Source organism: Ceratotherium simum, chromosome 16, assembly GCF_057802395.1.
Source record: "Ceratotherium simum simum isolate JZ-2026a chromosome 16, ASM5780239v1, whole genome shotgun sequence".
NCBI classification, from domain to species: Eukaryota; Metazoa; Chordata; class Mammalia; order Perissodactyla; family Rhinocerotidae; genus Ceratotherium; species Ceratotherium simum.
The window spans coordinates 35,403,222-35,426,392 of NC_141915.1; the positions used below are offsets into that span (position 1 = coordinate 35,403,222).

A 23,171-nucleotide genomic window follows, 5' to 3' on the forward strand; every position below is an offset into this window, starting at 1 on the left:
CTCCTCTACTCCTCAACCCCCTTCTTGCCTCCTCCGCCCCCCTTCAAGACGAGAAGATAAGAGGGTGGCTGGAGGCAGGAAATGCCACTCTCCCAGGCTGGCCGGGAGAAGCAGAGAAAACCCCGAGTTTGGGAAGGTGCGAGACGTGGAGTTACAGTTTTACCCTTCTCCAGAATGCTTTGCACTTCCTCTGTTTTAGGCTATCCTTACTCTCATTATCCCCGGATAGTTCCATCCTATTTGAGACCACCTTATCACTTAGGTAGACTTGGTTTTAGTTAAGGTTTCCCCACTTTCCTCTGACCCCGGAATTCTCAGTGAGAACTGGTCTGAGTCCCCGATCAGCTTTCTTCCCGTTCTAGCCGTGTGACCTTGAGTGAACCACAACTTCTCCGACCCTCCTCTCCATGTCTGGGAAACGCAGGCCAAACGTCTACCGCACCACGCCTGTTGCGCGGAACAAATGAGAAAGTCCTTGTGAGCTGTAAAAAGCAACAGAAGCTAGCTACGTTAATTCTGGACGTGTAGTCACTCTTGCAGAACCCTTCCCTTTCCTTTGGGACCCACCCTGCAAATCCCGCCTCGTGCTGACAGTTCTCGCCACCCTCCTGCCGCCGTTTTTCCCATTGGCGAACGCACCGTACGCGCGGCGCCGAGTGTCGACGTCACGGCCCCTGCCGGCGCACGATGGCGTATTGGCCCCGCCCCCGGCCGCTCCTTGCCTCCCGCGGGGCCCCGCCCATCGGGCCGACGCGGCGCGAGTCCCGCCCCGCGGGTGACGTGTGCGCGTGAGGCCCGGCCGCCCCGGCAGTTGGTGCAGCGGCGGTTGGGCTGAGGGCGCTTACCCCACCCCTCCCCTCCTCCGGCCCGGGCTCCCACCCCGGCCCAGCCTCAACCCTAGCCCGAGCCCGAGCCGGGCCCGTCCCGTGCGGGCCCGTGCCGCCCCCTCAGCCGGCGACGCCCCGGGCCGCCCGCCCGCCTGCCCGCCACCATGGAGCTGGAGGACGGTGTGGTGTACCAGGAGGAGCCCGGCGGCTCTGGGGCCGTGATGTCGGAGCGGGTGTCCGGCCTGGCCGGCTCCATCTACCGCGAGTTCGAGCGGCTCATCGGGCGCTACGACGAGGAGGTGGTCAAGGAGCTGATGCCACTGGTGGTGGCCGTGCTGGAGAACCTGGACTCGGTGTTCGCGCAGGACCAGGAGCACCAGGTGGAGCTGGAGCTGCTGCGGGACGACAACGAGCAGCTCATCACCCAGTACGAGCGGGAGAAGGCGCTGCGCAAGCACGCCGAGGAGGTGAGGGCCGGCCGGCCGGCGGGGAGGGCGGGGGCCGGGCCCGAGGGCGGGCCGGGGGCCAGGGGTCGCGGGTCGCGGCCGGGCCTGGCCCGGGAGGGGGGTGCGCCGGGCCTCCTAGGGGCGGGCCTGAGGCCGAGGCCCCCCGACGGAGTCCGGAGGCCGAGAGGTCCCCGGGACCCCCGGCCCGCGTCGGAAGCCGAGGCAGGCGAGTGAGTGTCCAGGAGAAGGGAGTGAGATGCGGGAGGCAGGGCCCGGGGAGGAAGCCACAGCCTGGCATGAGGGCACCTGGGGTTGGCTGAGGGCAGAGATTTTAGGATGTCTGGTCGCCTCTTGTAGTTTAGGGAAGCTTCCGACCACCGTAGGATAGTCAGATGGTGGTTCAAACTTTTACCACGACGAGGGGGTGGTGGTGGTGGCATTTAAATATGTATGTAACTTCCGCTGCTTCCAGTACCTTTCCAGGGGGTTGCTGCTTTGGGAAGTTAGAGATCTCCCTCTTTCGGTCAGTTTCTTTTTGATGTTTTAACGCTGTTGAAACAGAGGTTTAATTTTATGTTTTATATGCCTTGGTTGACACTTTGTCAACACTTAGGTGTTGTAAAGCAATACTCTGTAAATATGGAGAGTATACAACTTTATTTTATGTATCCCACAGCAAAGCATTCCTCCATATCAGGTGGTAACCTTGGACAGTTCCCTTTAAAAACTCTATTTATAAAGAGGACGGGGCGGGGGGCGGGCGGGTTTGAGGAGGTTGTAGGTGACTGCTGGCAACCCATTTCAGACTGCAGTTTACAGGTGCATTTGGCCGGCTCTCAACTCTAGCACCTCAGCAGTGATCTCTGTGCCCTCCCCTCAAGTCTGTGAACCTTTTGGAGCTCTGCGGTGCAGGTGGTCGGTCTTGGACATCTTGAGACAGTCAAGGATTTTAGCTTTCAGGCTGTGTTGGCATTATTTCTGTAGAACTTACCTAATGCAAGTGAAGTGTCCTGTTCATCTTTGTTTCCTGAGCGTCTAGTACACCTGGTGTCTAAATACATGGTGATTGAAGGGAACTAAATGACTAATTATTGAAGGAATGACATGTTCTCTTTCAAAAATACTTGAAAAGTTTTTGGAATGTGAGATTTGTTTCGCAGCTCATTTCCTAACACTAAATAGTACCACCGTTTAAACTTTTTGTCACATAGACCTTTGTACCAGGTCAAATAGTTCTTTTTCAAGCTTTACTGTAGTGATGATTTTTAGTTCTGATTTTGTGAGTCATTTGACTCAAAGGAATGCTGTTCTATTTGCCAAACAAAATTGACTTGATTTCAAGAGTATTTTGAAGTATATAGGGAAGGAGGGGTTGAAAAAAATCTAAGGATGGGATCACAATTTCCACTAGTTTAATAGCACCATTTATAGAACAGAGGTCATGTACTGCTTCTGAGATGGCATGCCATATCTTCATGCCCAGACAGGCCCTTGCCAGTGTGTGGATGTACATGGAAAAGACTGGGGAATTAACCACATATACACAGAGGTGAGGAGCAGGCCCAGCATGACCTATCACCTGGGGTAAAAGAAATGCTCCCTCCAGCCTTCAACTCCTGTGAGTCCATATAAACATGGGCAAAATGCCAAGGTCACACGTGCCAGGAAAACCATCTGCCACAGGTTGCAGAATCAGAAAATAAAACTGAATAACTGCTGGGCTCTGGGTTATATATTAATTTCGTAAATAAATAACTTTTTAAACATGGGTTATCCAGTGACTTCCTTTGTAATTTATACTTTTTCAAACACATCTATAAATTCTCTCTAATGAAACCTTTTGGCAAAGGGCCATGACCTGAGAATAGAGAACATTGATGAAACGCTAGATGAGCCAACTCCCAGACCACAAACATAAAACCACCTTGTTATCAGTCTTCATGTAAGATCATAAATCAAGTTTTACCCAGTACCCAGAAATTCATTCTCTCTTAGGCCAATATGCAGAGGTGAATTCTGTGTTTAATTTTCTGTGAGTGCTTTGTTTGTGGCCTTTAATATGGAAACTAAGAGTCTGCTATTAGAGCAAAAGTGCCTCAGGGCATTTACAGCATAAGTATTTGAAAGCATGGAAATTGTCCATCCCCAGAAAGTGTAAAGTAAATTCTGAGCACCTTTGTGGAAATTTAGGAGGGTATGTGAATGGTGAGAATGTTTTAGGAGGTGTGAAGTGCTATAATCTCTTGCTTGCTGGAATTCTCAACAAGGAATCAGAAACTTAATCTTTATTATAATAATATTACTTAATTTGAATACCTTCTGTCTTCTTTGCTTTTATTTGAATGTTTTTGTGTAGAATTAGCCTGCTGTTTTTGTGAGTCTTTAAAGATTTTATTTATTTATTTTTCCCCCAAAGCCCCAGTACATAGTTGTCTGTCATAGCTGCACATCCTTCTAGTTGCTGTATGTGGGACGCGGCCTCAGCATGGCTGGAGGAGTGGTGCCTCGGTGCGCACCCGGGATCCGAACCCGGGCCGCCGGCAGCGGAGCGCACGCACTTAACCGCTAAGCCACGGGGCCGGCCCTTTGTGAGTCTTTAAAAACAACCTAAAGGAGGGCTAATTTTAGGTGGGTTTGTGACCAGTTTCAAATGCTAATCAGGAAATCTTCATCCTGTTGCTCACCTCTCTTCTCTTTGGGCTCCCTACTCCAGCCAGATGTCTTTCCATTCCTTAACCAAGTCTTGTCTGATGTCTTCGCCCATGCTGTTCCCTTGGCCTACTATGCTTTTCCCTCAGAGCTTCACCCTTTCTAGCTTCTCACTTTCGGCTCAGCTTAAATTTCACTTCTTCATCTAGACCTTGCCTGTCTACTCTATCCACAGTAAGCCCTGTGAATCTATGAATAATTTATTTGTAAATCAGTGATTTTTAAAAACAAAAATCTGGATAGAAAATGATCTGGAGAGAGGTGTTATTCTTGGGAAGAATATGTGTTTTTTTATGTTCTGTTTGTGCAAATTCTTTTAAAATAGACATGATTTGCTTTGAGTAATTAGAAAAAAAAGGAAAACTTCCCTGATAAGTAGGCAAATGAGTTGAAGAAGCTTTTTCATAGGAGTTTAGTTCCAAGTGATTCTTTGGGCCTTGTTTGTTGTCACCATTATTTTCATTTTGTTTTATTATTATGTTTTTTGTGTGAGGAAGATCAGCCCTGCGCTAACATCCATGCCAGTCCTCCTCTTTTTGCTGAGGAAGACTGGCCCTGGGCTAACATCCGTGCCCATCTTCCTCTACTTTATGTGGGATGCCGCCACAGCATGGCTTGCCAAGTGGTGCGTCGTTGCACGCCCGGGATCTGAACCCGCAAACCCTGGGCCGCCGAAGTGGAGTGTGTGCGCTTAACCGCTATGCCACTGGCCCGGCCCCATCACCATTATTTTCAAAGTGAGTGTTTTGCATGATTGGGTGGAGGGAGATTGCACATAAAAATAAAGATGCACCCTCTTGGTCCTCCCTGCTTGCATGATAGAAGCATATATGAAGAGAGTAGACTGAAGAGACACAGTCTTTGCTGGGAAGAAGATGTTAGGATTATGTGATTTTTGTGACTTCTTTTCTGTGGCTTTTCACCTAAATAAATTGGGGTGATTAAATGCAGAGGTGAGAGATAACTACTGAGGATTTTCTAAGTAACTTTTCCCCAATGAATCAGCATTTAAAGCAGTAACAAAACTGATGTTTTATATGAAGACTTGAATCAGTTTGTTTTCTTTGGAAGTGTGTGAACACAGGATCGATAAGATTTGTGGGCAGGAAATCAGACATTGATATTCAGAATTCTTTTTATTGATGTTATAGTTCTCATTCATTTATAAAAAATATTTTAATCAAAACTGTTGAGGTTAATTTTAGTTTATTTGCAAAATAATTTACAATGACAGTTAAGTTCATCTCTTTAATAAGCACTTAAGGACAGCTTGAAGTCTTTTCATTGAGTTTTGTCACTTTTTTTATCAAGTGACAGGAGTGAAGAGTAATTTTGCATAGTTAGAGTTTGAATTTGTTGATGATGGCTGTTGAGGACTTAGGAAGTTAACAAGTGGAAATTCCATTTTTGCTTCAACATTAAGTTTATTTTATGCCTTTAGCATAAAGGCATTTATGCCTTTAAATAACAGTTATTTAAATTAGTAATTATGATGGTTCTTCAGATTTTTGGCTTTAAATTTCTTAGGACACTAGAGTTGCTAGAATGAACTTTGCTATTATGTGGGTTTTATTTCACTGAAGTGAAGCAGCAGGGGAAGGGTGGTTTAGTTACCTGCACAGATGATTTGTCAGTACAGGAGAACAAGTTGCTGGTCAATAGGATGTTAACACTGACATCTTACATGCTTGAATATACGTTATTTATTAAAGTTTTCGAACTCCTTTTAAAAGTGAAGCCCCTCTGTGGTACCTGTCCAGTAGTTTTTTGTTTTTTTGGTTTTTTTTTGGTGAGGAAGATCAGCCCTGAGCTAACATCCATGCCAATCCTCCTCTTTTTTGCTGAGGAAGATTGGCCCTGGGCCAACATCCATGCCTATCTTCCTCCACTTTATATGGGACGCCGCCACAGCATGGCTTGACAAGCGGTGTGTCAGTGCGCGCCCAGGATCTGAACCCCGGGCCGCCAGCAGCAGAGCGCGCACATTTAAATGCTACGCCATGGGGCCAGCTCTGTCCAGTAGTTTTTGAAACCAGTATCTTGTGGTATTTTCAGTGAACTGAAGATTTTTGGTCCAAGAATTGGCTCAGGTGCTGACTTAATTTCTCACCTGGTTTAGTCGGATCAAGGGTCAGCAGCTTTTTGGAATGTTATTTTACGTCTTAATTTATTCATTTAAACCTAAGTTTTAGAATGCTCAAAATACATTTTAGTGCTTGATTGATTTCTATATTACCTAAATTATTTTGTACATAAAACCAATACATTTAAAGACACACTTTTTAAAAAACACATATTTTCATATTTTAAAAAATATGATTGTTTTTTCTTGCTGAACCATTTGAATAAGCTTCACACTGCCCCTAGTCAGAGTGGATATGTCCTTGTCCCTGGTCAGTCCCTACTGCAGGATGCTTTCTGAAATGAACAGTCTTTTTGTTCTCTAGGGGAGAGTGTGTCTGTGGTGGTGGAGGGGCAGGTTGTTGCCTTTTGAAATGGTTATCAGTTAGGTGTAACCATTGTTTAGCTCTTAAGACAGATCTTACCCTTTCTTTACCTTCAGAGATTTCTGATTGTAGGTGTCTAAGATACCATTATGCGTCCTTGCTATAGTGACATTCACATTGTTATTGAGTTAAAATCACAAAAGAAAATATCAGAATGGGTAAGGTACCTAACTGGATCAAATACGTCTAGTTAGAGGATGGATTAGTAGAGTAAGGACTGCTCACTAGGTTATTGTGGTATGTGCTGTAGGTCGCTGATCCAACTCTGTGCTTAAGTTTGCTTCTCCTTTCTTGACTCCTTAGCTTACCTTTAACTGCACACTTCGTACTTAAATCATATGAAACCTTTGGTTCCCAGGAGAGCTAGTTTTAGAATCTAGCCAAACATGTGTTCTTTTGTTCTGTTGACTAATGGCTGAGTTATTTTAAAAACACCTTTTTTGCTGTGCTCAGCACTCATAATGAATACAGCTGTTACCTAGATAAATTATCAGGTTGAGATAAAAAATATCAACATAGATCCAGTTTAATAATATATGTAATGTGTCTATTCGAAAAGCTGATATTTAGAAATATGTGTGTGTAAATTCTAGATATTTTGAAATCTTGGCCAGTGATATTTAGTTATTAGTTTGAATGCTAATTAGCTGTTAGTTATTAGTTTGACTGTTTTATTCACTTAAGAATTCCAGTGTCTAGTAGTTTGTCGTAGTAGGGACCCCTCAAAATGTTTGAATTGAACCATGGTAATTTACATATTAATCAATACAATAGAGAAGTTTCCAAGTTGAGGGTATAGAATTATTAGGAATTTTAAAACACTGTTTTTGTTTTCTTTTAAGGTCAGTAAACTTTTCCAGTAAATTTTCGCCACAGCTTTTTTTTTTTTTTTAAAGATTTTATTTATTTTATTTTTTCCCCCCAAAGCCCCAGTAGATAGTTGTATGTCATAGCTGCACATCCTTCTAGTTGCTGTATGTGGGACTCGGCCTCAGGATGGAGGGAGAAGTGGTGCCTCGATGTGCACCCGGGATCCGAACCCGGGCCACCAGCATTGCAGCGCGCGCACTTAACCACCAAGCCACAGGGCCGGCCCTCCCACAGCTTTTTAATAGGAAAATCTTCAAACACAGAAAAATTAAAAGTACATTGATCATCTGTATATCCATTACCTAGATTCAGTAGTTGTTGGTTTTTTTTTTTTTTTTTTTTGGTGAGGAAGATCAGCTCTGAGCTAACATCCATGCCAATCCTCTTTTTGCTGAGGAAGACTGGCCCTGGGCTAACATCCGTGCCCATCCTCCTCTACTTTACATGGGTCGCCACCACAGCACAGTCTGACAGGCATCAGTGTGCGCGCGGGATCCGAACCCGGGCCGCCAGCAGCGGAGCGCGGGCACTTAACCGCCACACCACAGGGCCGGCCCCTCAGTAGTTGTTTTATTTATCTACCTATATATACATGTGTATGTTGTGTGTATAGAGGTATATACACACCATGCATACATACATACACGTAGTTTTAAATTGCTGAACCATTTCAAAGTAAATTGCGGATGTTATGACACTTCACCCTACAGTACTTAAAGTATTTACTCCTAAAAAATGATAGCATTCTGCCATATATCCACAATATTTTATACATTTGAGAATATTTTCTAGTATTATCTAATATTCCATTTGAATTAATTTTTAAGTATATGTCAGTTATAGAGGTAAGTTAATATTTTGATAGTGAACTGATGTCACTCATCTGGGAAGAAATGATTATTTGCCGTTTAGATACTTTTCTGTAAGAAATTTAAATCTGAGATCTATAAAACTGAATTAAATTGGTTAAAATTTTTTATTTAAAATTATAGCATAAAAATATCCCAGATTATTTTTCCTCTTTGAAACTTCAAGATACAGAAATTGAGAAACTGATTGTATGTTTAATGTTTTCTCTAGTAACTTTTTTTTTAGTCTTATCGTATGTTTTCCAGGATGTCTTGTTTCTGACTCTTACCTGTTCCACTAGGGTTATAGAGCCTGACAAGAATTTTTACTTGTAGTTTGATTGGATTCCCTACAGGGGTTAAGTCTAGGATTTTTGTGATTCTGGATTCCATTATTGTCTTTTAAAATGTATTTTCAGGAGCCAGCCCGGTGGCATAGCAGTTAAGTTTGTGCACTTGGCTTCTGTGGCCTAGGATTCACAGGTTCAGATCCTGGACATGGACCTACATCACTCATCAAGCCATGCTGCGGCAGCATCCCATATAAAGTAGAGGAAGATGGACGAGGATGTTAGCCCAGGGCCGATCTTCCTCAGCAAAAAAGAGGAGGATTGGCAACAGATGTTAGCTCAGGGCTAATCTTCCTCAAAAAGTAAAATGTATTTTCACTTGCTCTTTCTGTAGTTATATTTTAAGGGCTAGGAGGAAACTCCGTGATCTTCTAGTTCTACCCTATCCCATTCCCATAGGTAGATTGAAAGATAGACACAGGTGATCAGAAAGAACAGATATTTATTGAGCCAAGAAGTCTTCTAGGCTCTGGGATGTAGTCACAAACAAAACAGACAAGGATGGTAGCCTGTGCTTTCTTGGAGTTTATATTGTAATAAAGAATAAACAAACCAGTTAATTACAGATTGTGATCGATGCTGCACAGGAAATAAAAAAGGTGATGTGATAAAGAGTAAAGAGGCAGGCACTTTAGATGGAACAAACAAGTTTATAAAAGGGTAAGCTGCCCATGCAGGAAATAAGTCATCTCATAAGAGTAGTTATTTAGATCTAAAACTTTAGGCTTATATATATAGTCAAGAGTTTCTTCTACCCATAATTCTTGAAAATTCAGAAAACTAAGTAGCTTTCATAAATGCATTTCTTTTGTTTTGTGTCTTATTCCTTCTCATACTTAACTTCTCAGCAAGCTTTGACTCTTTTGGTCACTTCTTTTTTTTTTTTGTGAGGAAAATCAGCTCTGAGCTAACATCCATGCCAATCCTCCTCTTTTTGCTGGGGAAGACCAGCTCTGAGCTAACATCTATTGCCAATCCTCCTCCTTTTTTTTCCCCAAAGCCCCAGTAGATAGTTGTATGTCATAGGTGCACATCCTTCTAGTTGCTGTATGTGGGACGCCGCCTCAGCATGGCCGGAGAAGCGGTGCATCGGTGCACGCCCTGGGTCCGAACCCGGGACCCCAGTAGCGGAGCGTGCGCACTCAACCGCTAAGCCACGGGGCCGGCCCCAGGTAACTCCTTCTTTGACAAACATTATATTTTGGTTCTATGACTTGGACATCTCTTGGTTTGCATCTTACTTATCTGACCACTCTGTGGAGTCCCCTTCCTCACATTAGCTTTGTGTTCTTTGGCGTTCTTTCTAAGGTCCTCTTTAGTTCTCACTCTGCACACTGCCTAGCTGATATTATCCATTCCCGTGGGTCAATTACTATTTGTTGACTGTTCCAAAATGTATATTTCATTCATTCATTTAAGAGATATTTCTTGAGTGCCAACTATGTGCCTGGTACTGTGTCCATTGGGGATACAGTGGTGAGTAAAAGAGGCAAGATTCTTCCCTCATGAAGCTGACAGCCTGTTAAGAACTTAAAGGTCACATCTCTCTCTGGAGTTTCAGATCCACGTTACTGTTGTTTATTGGACATGAATGTCAAAATGCAAGTCCAAAACTGAACTTATTTCCCAAGCTTGCTCCTCCTCTATTCCCTTTCTTTGTGTGGATACCACTATCCACCTGGTCAGATACCTGGTCACCATCGTTAATCTTCTCTCTGCTGCATCCCCATTGCTACCGTCTTTTGTTTCCAGCTTTTAAATATTTTTGGAATCTGTTTACTTCTTTCCAAATCCATTTCTACTACTCTGTTACAGGCCACCAACATCTCTTGCCCCGAATCCAAACTCCATAGGAGCTGGAGTGTTGTGCCATTCGTACTGTAAGCCAGTGTCTGGCACATGGGAAGAACCCAATGAACATTTCTGAATAAATGAATGGATAAGTGAAACTGTCCCAAAACTGATCTGTCTGCTTCCAGTAGTGCCAGCCTTTAAACTGCTAATCACACTGTACCCAGATGTCTCCAAAATGGAAGTCTAGTTAGATCATTTCCATACTTAAAAGCCTTTTGTGGCTCTGTCTGAAGTTCTTGAAGTGACTAAGTTCCTAACATACAAGGCCTTGTAATCCTGCTGCTCCTTATCTTACCAGCCTCCTCTTTTCCTTTTTGAGCCATACTGAACACTTTGAGTTTGTTTTGCAAAAATTATTCTCTGCAAGCCTTCTTAAAAGCTGCCTCATTGCTTGGTACTCTCTTCCTCTTGTATTGCCTGGCTAACATTATTCATCTTTCAGGTTTCAATTCTGGCATGCCTTTTATGAACACCCAAGTATGGATTGTGCCCATCTTATATCTTCCCACAGCATACTGTTCTTTCCGTCTCGTAGCACTTCCAATGGTATATCAAACCTGTTGCTTTAATTCCCTCACTAAACTACTGGGATGCAGTAGGTATTTAATAGGTATTTATTGGTTGGTTGGATGGATGGATGAATATGCTAAAGGTCAAATTGCTAAGTCTAGCTATTTAAAGTTCTCTTTTGTGCATTCAAGTTATTGTCCTTACTGTTGGTGCCAAGTTATGCTAAAACTTCCAAAAAATTCTTCAATAAGTCCTTTGACTTTTGCATATACAGAGAAACCATGACTTCTCCTGAGTATAGTTATTGCAGACACTACCTCATTTCCTATGCATAGTAGATATTCTAGAAATGTTTGTGCATTTTAAAAATTGAAATATTAAGATCATTGGAACTACTGTCAAAAGTGTTGTAGGGATTACTTTTGTGGTTGCAAAGGTTGGGCTAGGTGATTTTTTTTTTTTCGGTGAGGAAGATCAGCCCTGAGCTAAAATCCGATGCCAGTCCTCCTCTTTTTTTGCCAAGGAAGATTGGCCCTGGGCTAACATCCTTGCCCATCTTCCTCTACTTTCTATAGGACGCTGCCACATCATGGCTTGACAAGCGGTGAGCGCCTGGGATCCGAAACTGCGAACCCTTGGGCTACGGAAGCAGAGTGAGAGAGCTTAACCGCTATGCCACTGGGCCCGCCCCTGGGCTAGGTCATCTTAAAAGTCATGTTAGCACCATGATTCTCTGATTATTTTAAACTTAACAGTGGCTTTCTATTGTATTTTTATTCATTTTAGCCACAAATAATTTTTTCTAAGTTACTGGTTGAGAAATAAGTTGGTCTGTCTGAATAAATTTTCCACACAAATGAAGGTTAAATGCCAAAACTTAATTTTAACTGTTTGCTTAGAATCTTTTGATAGACATTTCTAATTAGGATACAGCAGTACTACCCTACAGTAACAAATAAAATGGTTAGTAAAACATTTTCTGTTTTTGAAGAAAAATTCATTCTGAAGAATAGTAAACAGTTATTTCTTGGGCATTGAAATCTATATTGGTTAAAAGCATCCGCTAGGCTATTATGGTATAAATCAGATTTCTAGTGTAAATTATCAAGTCCTCAGTTTGAATTTTCTTTCAGTTACCTGTTGTCCTAGCCTCATTTTTTGTTACCGCTACCTATTCAAAAGCAAATACCTTTTAAAAAGTTCAACAGGTTGCACAGAAGTGTGGAATCAAATAAACAGGCTTTTGTAAAACCAGAAAGGTAACTTTTTGAAAAGACTTTTGTTTGTCTATGGTTCTATGAAAATAGTCTATTTGAACTTCTTTTGATGTGATTTGGGAAACATTTGACAGAAATTACCTACTCATTTGTGGCTCTGTTTAGTTTTAACTCTTTAAAGAATACTTTTATGCCAGGATAGACATTCAGTCAGTAATTTACTCAATTTTAACCGTCTCTAACCCAGCTGAGAGCTAGGAAGTGAAGAAAGAACATTTCTTTTTTTTTTTTTTTTTTTAAAGATTTTATTTATTCAGTTTTTTCCCCCCAAAGCCCCAGTAGATAGTTGTATGTCATAGGTTCACATCCTTCTAGTTGCTGTACGTGGGACTCGGCCTCACGTTGGACGGAGAAGTGGTGCCTCGGGGCGCTCCGGGATCCGAACCCGGGCCGCCAGCATCAGAGCGCGCACACTTAACCGCTAAGCCACGGAGCCGGCCCAGAAAGAACATTTCTGAATAGCTAAAACGAATGTCTCAAACTCTGTCTAGTAGAGTTCCTGTCCTTGGCCTGTTGAAGAACCATTTAAATGCAAAGTACTTATTTACCCTTATTTTAAGTAAAATAGTTTCTTAGCCCTCAAGAGGTTATAAACAAATTAAGATTATAAGAAAATTAAGAGGGTATTTGTTAGAGAAAAGTACTTGTACATAACAAATGGCAGGTGTCTCTGAAGCAGGATACTGAAAATTACCAAAAGTGCTATAGTGCAGTGGCCAAGGGCAAGGACAATGGGGTCAGATGGCCTTGGGTCAAATCCTGGCTCTGTTACTTCCTAGCTAGGTAATCATGGACAGGTTTCCTAATGCCACGCCTCAATTTCTTAATCTGTAAATAGGGGTAATAATAGTAACAAGCTCCTAGGATTGTTGTGAGGATTATACAAGAAAAATGAGCTTTTCAAAGCTCCCGACATTTGGTTAATACGTACTAAATGTTATGTCTGATATCTGCCTACCTATCTGTCTATCCCATTTATTCACTTATAAAACAGTGTTAATTAAACACTTTGTGCCCAGAGTACAAGGGGTACAAGAATGAATATTCTAGGGTCCTGTCCTTGAGGAGCTCATAGTCTGGTGGGGAGGCTACTGTAAATAACTAGGGCAGCCTTACGTAAGCATTCTAAACAAGTACTCTGTGTACGAGGTGCTAAAAGCCTAACTCAACTTGAGGGACAGCTTCTCCGAGACAGAGTGGCATTTAACTGGGTTATGTGTCACAGAGCCAAAGTATGAGAGATTTGAAAGCATGTAACATATTCAGAAAACTGCAAAAACATGACATTTATTTTTTTGATATATTTAAGTAGTAAATATTAGTTTTCCATATGTTCTTTAAAAATATATACTAGTACTTCTCCCACATAGGGGAGTGGCAAGAATTGAGGTTGAATAGATAATCAAGGGTCAGAAAGTAAAGGACTGTGTTGTCAAACCTGGATTTTCATCTGGAATGCGTCACACACTATAATGCAGTGCCAGCAGTGTAGCGCGCACACTTAACTGCTAAGCCACAGGGCTGGCCCCAACAATATTAAGTCTCTTGATCCATGAACATGGGATGTCTTTCCATTTATTTGGATTTTTAATTTCTTTCAGAAGTGATTTATAGTTGTCAGAGTATAAGTTTTGCACTTCTTTTGTGTTTTATTTCTAAGTATTTTCTTCTTTTTGAGGCTATTGTAAATGGAATTATTTCATTTTCTAATTTTTCATTGTAAGTGTTTAGAAATACACTTGATTTTTGTATATTGGTCTTGTATCCTGTAACATGGCTGAACTCCTTTATTAGTTCTAATAGGTTTTTTTGTGGATTCCTTAAGATTTTTTTATATATAATATCATGTCATCTGCGAATATAGGTGGTTTTACTTTTCTCTTTCCAATCTGGATGCCTTTTATTTCATTTTCTTGCCTAATTGCCCTGACTAGAACCTCCAGTACGATATTGAATAGAACTGGCAAGACTGAAATTTTTGTCTTGTTCCTGATCTTAGGGGGAAAGCATTCAATCTTTAACCATTAAGTATGATATTAGTTGTGGAGTTTTTGTAGATATTCTTTATCAGGTTGAGGGAGTTGCCTTCTATTCCGAGATTGTAGCGTTTTTCTTATGAAGGGATGTTGAATTTTGTCAAATGCTTCTTCTGTAACTATTCAGATAAGTCAGTGCTGTTCAGATACGTTTTTAGGTATGAGTGTTTTTTTTTTTAACATCTAGAAATATTTTGCTTTTGACAAGACGGAAGTCAAATTTTATAACTCATGTTTGAGTAGTATAAAGTTAATCCTTAAAAAAAGGCATATGTGTGCATCTGAAAATTAAAATTATATGTGAAAAGCTAAAATAATGACTCTATCCCCTCTTTGCTAGGGTGGTCAGGGAAGGCCACTAGGGATATAACATTTCAGTTGTGACATGAAGGATGCGGAGGAGACCATCAGGGGAGAGTGTTCTAGACAAAGGAAATGAGGCTCTAGGGTAGGCAACAGTTTAAAATTCAGAGTCAACCAGTCTAGAGGAAAGGGAGGGGATGAAGTAGGAGAGGCGTAGAGGAGCTGATCACTCACTGGGCCTTGCGGACCAAGGTAGAGTTTGGGTTGTAGTCTAAGATTGTATTCTACTAGGAAGCCATTGATGATCTTCAGTCAAAGCAATAAAATGGTCATATATATATATAATTGTTTTTAGTATCTTTAAGACATATTAAAGTATTTATAGTGAAATCATGTGCTGCTGAAGTTTGTTGGGGGAATAGAGACAGAATACACATAAAACAAGATTTTCCATATACTGATAATTGTTGAAATTGGGTGATGGTACATAGGGATTTATTATACTATTCTCTCGGCTTTTATGCATGTTTGAAAATTCCCATTAAACATTAAAAAAAAAACAGAAAAGCAACTGGAAAGAAATGGTTATCTACTATTTCTTTCTTTGTAGATATTTTCTCAATTTTCTTCAATAATATACAACTTTTTTTCAGGATAACGTTTTCAGATTTTTTTCCTAATAGAAGAATATTTTCATAACAGAGTCAAGTGTTGAAATAAACCATAGTGTCAAGCTTTAAGATCTATAAATTAAAGCCAGAAATGTAAAATATTGATCACATACCTACAGAAGCACAGAAGTATATAACAAAGTCAGTAAAGCATTACTTGGTTGATGTAGCAAACTTCACAGCACCACACTTTTTCAGGTTTTACCGGTGTGGTAATCAATTCCTGCTTGATCGTAGCCTCTGTCATAGGCCAGTGAGTTTTCTTCTTTCTTGTGTTTTTGCGTAAGACAGTAGAAAATGAATGTTTTCTGTTTGGTGAGGTGATTAGTCATAAGGACTATAAGGAATATAAAATATACAGATGCAAGAATAGTGAAGCTCATGTTGAATAAATGGTCGTGTTCAACTACATTTATACAATTATGGATAATACTTAAGGCAGTGAGCAAAATTCTTTCATGTGTGTAGTGCTTGTTTGGCTATTATTTTATCAAATTGTTTTGTTACCTCTTTTTCCTGTTTACAGACAAAATACGTGCTCTTTGTAGAAAACAAAACAAAACCGAGGCGTTACAGAAATACTTCTAGAATCCTGCCTGTTAGAGAGACCTCACTATTAATAGGTTGATATACATTCTTTCAGATGCCTTTTCATATATAAGTACATTTTAAATTAATGAGATCATAATGTATGTAGTTTGTTGTAATTTGATTTTATTTTTAACTCATGTCTTGGACATCTTTCCTTGTTTGTAGTAAGCAGTTGGATCATAACCACCCACAGGCAGAGGGTAGTTAGGAATTGGTTGCGGCCTCAAGGGGAGTTTGAAAGTCAGGACGCATCCTGGGTTCAGCTGCCCTTCTCGACTGCTCATTACAGTAGGAGGCACCCCCAACCACCTGGAGGAAGGTTTTCAAATTATAGGCATACCGTGGAGATATTGTGGGTTCGGCTTCACACCACCACAATAAAGTGAATATTGCAATGAAGTGAATGTCTTGATAAAGCGAATCACATGAATTTTTTGGTTTCCCAGTACATATAAAAGTTATGTTTACACTATACTGTAGTATGTTAAGTGTGCAATAGCATTATGTCTAAAAAAAATGTATATACCTTAATTAAAAAATTTTTTATTGCTAAAAAATGCTAACCATCATTCTGAGCCTCCAGTGAGTCATAATCTTTTTGCTGGCGGAGGGTCTTGCCTCAGTGTTGATGGCTGCTGACTGATGAGGGTGGTGGTTGCTGAAGGTTGAGGTGGCTGTGGCAATTTCTTAAAATAAGACACCAACAAAGTTTGCCGCATTGATTTATCAGTCATGAATAATTTGTCTGTAGCATGTGATGCTGTTTGATAGCATTTTACCCACAGTAGAAGTTCTTTCAAAATTGGAGTTAATCCTTTCAAACCCTGCCGCTGCTTATTAACTAAGTTAAAGTAATATTCTAAATCCTTTGATGTAATTTCAACAATCTTCACAGCATCTTTACCATGAGTAGGTTTCATCTCAAGAAACCACTTTCTTTGCTCATCCGTCAGAAGCAACTCCTCATCTGTTAAAGTTTTATCATGAGATTGCAGCAATTCAGTCACATCTTCAGGCTCCACTTCTAATTCTAGTTCTTTTGCTATTTCTCCCACATCTGCAGTTACTTTCTCCACTGAAGTCTTGAACCCCTCAAAGTCGCCCATGAGGGGTGGTATTAACTTCTTCCAAACTCCTGTTAATAGTTCTATTTTGATCTCTTCCCATGAATCACACATGTTCTTGTATTTTTTGTGTGTGTGTGTGAGGAAGATCAGCCCTGAGCTAACATCTGCCAATCCTCTTCTTTTTGCTGAGGAAGATTGGCCCTGGGCTAACATCCGTGCCCATCTTCCTCCACTTTATATGGGATGCCGCCACAGCATGGCCTAGCAAGAGGTGCGTTGGTGCGCGCCTGGGATCCGAACCGGCGAACCCCGGGCCGCAGCAGCGGAGCATGTGCACTTAACTGCTTGCACCACGGCCCGGCCCCTACACGTTCTTTTTTTTTTTTTTTTTTTTTTTGTGAGGAAGATCAGCCCTGTGCTAACATCCATGCCAATCCTTCTCTTTTTGCTGAGGAAGACTGGCCCTGAGCTAACATCTATTGCCAATTCTCCTCCTTTTTTTCCCTTTTTCTCCCCAAAGCCCCAGTAGATAGTTGTATGTCATAGTTATACATCCTTCTAGTTGCTGTATGTGGGGTGCTGCCTCAGCATGGCCGGACAAGTGGTGCGTCGGTGCACGCCTGGGATCCAAACCGGGGCCGGCAGTAGCGGAGCACAGGCACTCAACCACTAAGTCACGGGGCCGGCTCCCCCACACGTGTTCTTTTTCTCTTTTTATTTTTTTTATTTTTTTATTTTTTTGTTTATTGCAGTAACATTGGTTTATAACATTGTAAAAATTTCAGGTGTACATCATTGTACTTCTATTTCTGCATAGATTACATCATGTTCACCACCAAAATACTAATTACAACCCATCACCACACACATGTACCGAATTATTCCTTTCACCCTCCTCCCTCCCCCCTTCCCCTCTGGTAACCACCAATCCAATCTCTGTCCCTATGTGTTTGTTTATTGTTGTTATTATCTACTACTTAATGAAGGAAATCATACGGTCCCACACGTGTTCTTAATGGCATCTAGAAAGGTGAATCCTTTCCAGAAGGTTTTCAATTTATTTTGCCCAAATCCATCAGAGTCACTATCTGTGGGAGCTATTGCCTTACAAAATGTATTTCATTTTGTGTGTGTGTGAGGAAGATCAGCCCTGAGCTAATATCTGATGCCAATCCTCCTCTTTTTGCCGAGGAAGATTGGCCCTGGGCTAATGTCTGTGCCTGTCCTCCTCTATTTTATATTGGACACCGCCACAGCATGGCTTGACAAGTGGTGCATCAGTGCGAGCCTGGGATATGAACTGGAGAACCCCGGGCTGCCGAAGCGGAGCACGTGCACTGAACCACTACGCCGCCAGGCCAGACCCCAAAATGTATTTCTTTTTTTTTTTTTTTTTTTAAATTTTATTTTTTTCCCCCAAAGCCCCAGTAGGTAGTTGTAGGTCATAGCTGCACATGCTTCTAGTTGCTGTATGTGGGACACGGCCTCAGCATGGCCGGAGAAGCGGTGCGTCGGTGCGCGACCGGGATCCGAACCTGGGCCGCCAGCAGCGGAGCGCGTGCACTTAACCGCTAAGCCGCAGGGCCGGCCCAAAATGTATTTCTTAAATAATAAGACTTGAAAGTTGAAATTACTCCTTGATCCATGTGCTGCAGAATGGATGGTGTTAGTAGGCATGAAAAGAACATTAATCTTGTTGTACATCTTCACCAGAGCTCTTGGGTGACCAGGTGCATTGTCAATGAGCAGTAATATTTTGAAAGGAATCTTTTTTTTTCCTGAGTAATAGGTCTCAACGGGGGGCTTAAAATATTCAGTAAACCATGTTGTAAACAGACGTGCTGTCATCCAGGCTCTGTTGTTCCATTTATGTAGAGCACAGGCACAGTAGATTTAGCATAATTCTTTTTTTTTTTTTTTTTTTGTGAGGAAGATCAGCCCTGAGCTAACATCCATGCCAATCCGCCTCTTTTTGCTGAGGAAGACTGGCCCTGAGCTAACATCCATGCCCATCTTCCCCCACTTTATGTGGGATGCCGCCACATCATGGCCTGACAAGCAGTGTGTCGGTGCGCGCCCGGGATCCAAACCCGGGCTGCCAGCAGCGGAGCGCGCGCACTTAACCACTACGCCACGGGGCCGGCCCCCTAGCATAATTCTTAAGGGCTAGGATTTTTGGAATGGTAAATGAGCATTGGCTTCAGCTTCAAGTCACCCGCTGCATTAGTCCCTAACAAGAAAGTCAGCCTTTCCTTTGAAGCTTTTAAGCTAGGCATGGACTTCTCCTCTCTAGCTATGAAAGTCCTAGATGGCATTTTCTTCCAATATAAGGCTGTTTTGTCTACGTTGAAAATCTGTTGTTTAACAAATGGATAAAGATATATGCACCCCTATGTTCATGGCAGCATTATTCACAATAGCCAAGACTTTGAAACAACCTAAGTGCCCATCAAGGGATGAATGGATAAAGAAGATGTGGTATATATACACAATGGAATACTACTCAGCCATAAAAAAGATGCAGTCTTGCCATTTGTGACAACATGGATGGACCTTGAGAGTATTATGCTAAGTGATATAAGTCAGAGGGAGAAAATCAAATACTGTATGGTCTCACTCATAAATAGAAGATAAAGACAACAACAACAAGCAGAAACACATAGATACAAAGATTATATTGGTGATTACCGGAGAGGATAAGGGGAGGGAAGAGAGCAAAAGGGGTGATTAGGCACATGTGTATGGCGATGGATGGTAATTAGTCTTTGGGTGGTGAACATGATGTAATCTACACAGAAATTGAAATATACTGGTATACACCTGAAACATATATAATGTTTTAAACCAGTGTTACCTCAATTATAAAAAAAAAAAGAAAATCTGTTGTTTAGTGTTGCTATTCATTAATTAGTTAGATCTTTTGGATAATTTGCTGCAGCTTCTGCATCAGCACTTGCTGCTTCGCTTTGCAATTTCATGTTATGGAGATGGCTTCTTTCCTTAAACCTCATGAGCCAACCTCTGCTAGCTTCAGACTTTTCTTCTGGATCTTCCTCAACACTCTCAGCCTTCATAGAATTGAAGAGAGTTAGGGCCTTGCTCTGGATTAGGCTTTGGTTTAAGGGAATGTTGTGGGTGGTTTGATCCTTCTATCCAGACCACTAAAACTTTCTCCGTATCAGCAATAAGGCTGTTTTACTTCCTTATCATTTGTGTGTTCACTGGAGTAGCACTTTTAATTTCCTTCAAGAACTTTTCCTTTGCATTCACAACTTGGCAAACTGTTTGGCTCAAGAGGCCTAGCTTTCAGCCTATCTCGACTTTTGGCACACCTTCCTCACTATGTTTAATCAGTGAGAGACATGCGACTCTTCCTTTCACTTAAACACTTAGAGGCCACTTTAGGGTTATTAATTGGCGTAATTTCAATATTGTTGTGTTTCAGGGAATAGGAAGGCCCGAAGAGAGGGAGAGAGAGAGGGGAGTGGCCAGTCGGTGGAGCAGCCAGAATACATATAACATTTATCGATTAAGTTCACCATCTTATACGGGCAGTTTGTGGAGCCCCAAAATAATTGGCAATAAAAACATCAAAGATCAATGATCACAGATCACCATAACAAATAATGAAAAAATTTGAAATATTGCAAGAATTACCAAAATGTAACACAGAAATATGAAGTGAGCAAATGCTGTTGAAAAAATGGTGCTGATAGACTTGCTCAGTGCAGGGTTGCCACAAACCTTCAATTTGTAAAAAACACAATATGTAACCAATTCTTTAAACCCTCCCACCTGCACCCCCACAAGTGTGTCAGATGCAAGTGTGTGTTGGAAGAAGTCCTTCTAGGCTGGGCCTGTGTATTTGGAAAAAATCTCTTAGGGTGATTGTGATTGTAACTGACTCAGTCTCCCCTCAACCCCAAGATGGAGAACCAGTGCTTAAGAGAAACTCAAACGTATGTTTACTAGAAGCACAAGACTGTCTTCATTCTTAAAAAAAGTACATAAAATAATCGAAGACTAAAGAGAATGATGTCAAAAATATCCCTCTACCCACTACCAAGGGTAAAATATCAGCAGTTTATTTCTACTTAAAGTATTTATCTTAAGTAAAAGATACAGAACATTAAAGATAAAGGTAAAGTCACCTTCTGGGAAGAAGGTGGTACTGGAAGGAGAACAAAGGTGACCTGTGAATTTGGTGTATATTCTTCTAGTTCTTGCTTTTAGACATTCACTACAGATACATGTATCTATAAACTATATGTACAGTATTGCTTTGGAATTATTATTATTATTTTTTTTGTGAGGAAGATCAGCCCTGAGCTAACATCCATGCCAGTCCTCCTCTTTTGTGCTGAGGAGGACTGGCCCTGGGCTAACATCCGTGCCCATCCTTCTCTACTTTATATGGGACGCCACCACAGCATGGCCTGACAAGCGGTGCGTTGGTGCGCCCAGGGATCCGAACCTGGGCCACCAGCAGCGGAGCGCGTGCACTTAACTGCTACGCCAGGGCGCCGGCCCCTGGGATTATTTTTTGATACACTTTTTTTCCCTTAATACTATTATGTTTTCATATCATTTTGCAGTTTGCTTTGTTTACTCACTGTTTTTTAGATCTATCCATGATAATACATACATATATATCTAGTTCTGTTGTTTTAACTACTGTGTATTCCATCATACTTATATACCACTATCCATTCTTTTATTGATGAAAGTTTTGAGTTATTTCCTGTATTACTACATTAGTACTACAAACACTGCTGCAGTGACATTTAGTACATGTATAAGAGCTTCTCAAAGATATATCCTTTAGAAATAAAATGCCAGGTTTTAGGATATGTATTTGTAAACCTAACTAGATATGGCCACATTGCTTGTCAAAGAGGTGTGGTGATTTATATTCCCACCAGTATTGTGTAAGAGTTATTTCCCTGTATCTTTGCCAACACTTGACACTATCATACTTTTTGGTTTCTGTTGCCAATCCGATGTGTATGAAGTAACCTCCGGTTTTAATTTGCTTTTCTCAGATCACTATGTGGTTGAGCATATTTTCTTAGACTCATTGATGATTTTACTTTCCTTTTCTGTGAATTGCCTGTTCAGTTTCATTTACTCATAACTGGCAACAACCTATGTCCGGATAGATCTAAATTATACTTTACAGTGGCTTTATAGTATTCCCTTTATGATCACCAATGGCTACTAAGACCATTGGGTGCAAAGAACTGGGGAATCTGTAGTTTAAAAGAGACCTGGGCCGGCCCTGTGGCTTGGTGGTTAAGTGCGCGCGCTGCGATGCTGGTGGCCCGGGTTCGGATCCCGGGTGCGCATCGAGGCACTACTTCTCCGTTCATCCTGAGGCCGAGTCCCGCATACAGCAACTAGAAGGATGTGCAGCTACGACATACAACTATCCACTGGGGCTTTGGGGGGAAAAAATAAAATAAATAAAAATTAAAAAAAAAAAAAAAAAAGAGACCTAAGAGGTATATCATTCATTTTATTTTATTTTTTTTTAATAATTTTATTTATTTATTTATTTTTCCCCCAAAGCCCCAGTAGATAGTTGTATGTCATAGTTGCACATCCTTCTAGTTGCTGTATGTGGGACGCGGCCTCAGCATGGCCCGAGAAGCGGTGTGTCGGTGCGTGCCCGGGGTCCGAACCCGGGCCGCCAGCAGCGGAGTGCGCGCACTTAACCACTAAGCCATGGGGCCAGCCCCAGAGGTATATCATTCAAATGCAACATATAGACTTTGTTGGGATCCTGACTGTAAAAGCATTTATGAGACAACCGGGAAAATCTGCATAGTGGCTAGATATTCCCTGTTATTTCATTAAGGATTGGGAAATGGTGCTATTCTAATCTCAATTATTCCTTTAGCATTTGTTAGCTAAATTTTCTTATAAAGGAGAACTTCCTCGTCATCAGCTGTTTGGTTACCCTAAGTTATAGTTTGTACAAGAAAGACAGAGTAAGTGCTAGATTCTTCAATTTATAGTTTTGTAATTTCCCAGAGCTCTTCCTTGTTCTTGCTCTCCCCCTGCCCCCACTTCTTTTTAAAAATAGCATGCTGTTCTGGTTTCATGGATGCGATGACTTTTCTTTGGTCTCTGAGTGTATTAATTATAGTTTTCATTTGTTCTCTGCTTTGACTGTTTCCTCAGAGTCCCATTTTTTTTCTGATAGTTTTGGTTTCTCTCTTTCAGGTTGGAGCTTCAAGTGCCTGATAACCCTTCATTATCCCTTTATGTTTTAAGAGTGAGGCACTAAAAAAGGCCAGAAGCTA

At 41.4% G+C, this 23,171-nt stretch overlaps 1 protein-coding gene across 2 annotated transcripts in view; it reads left to right on the forward strand.

Annotated features, from left to right (window-relative positions):
- The first annotated feature begins 832 nt into the window (after positions 1 to 832).
- SPAG9 (sperm associated antigen 9) overlaps positions 833 to 23,171 on the forward strand; it is a 133,902-nt gene continuing 111,563 nt past the window's right edge. Inside the window, exon 1 of one of the 2 annotated variants that reach the window (XM_004434727.3) lies at positions 833 to 1,294. In XM_004434727.3, the coding sequence (XP_004434784.1) occupies positions 992 to 1,294 (303 nt within the window). In that variant the 5' untranslated portion in view covers positions 833 to 991. The remainder of the gene's footprint in view (positions 1,295 to 23,171) is intronic. The other variant, XM_004434729.3, reaches the window with a different exon arrangement.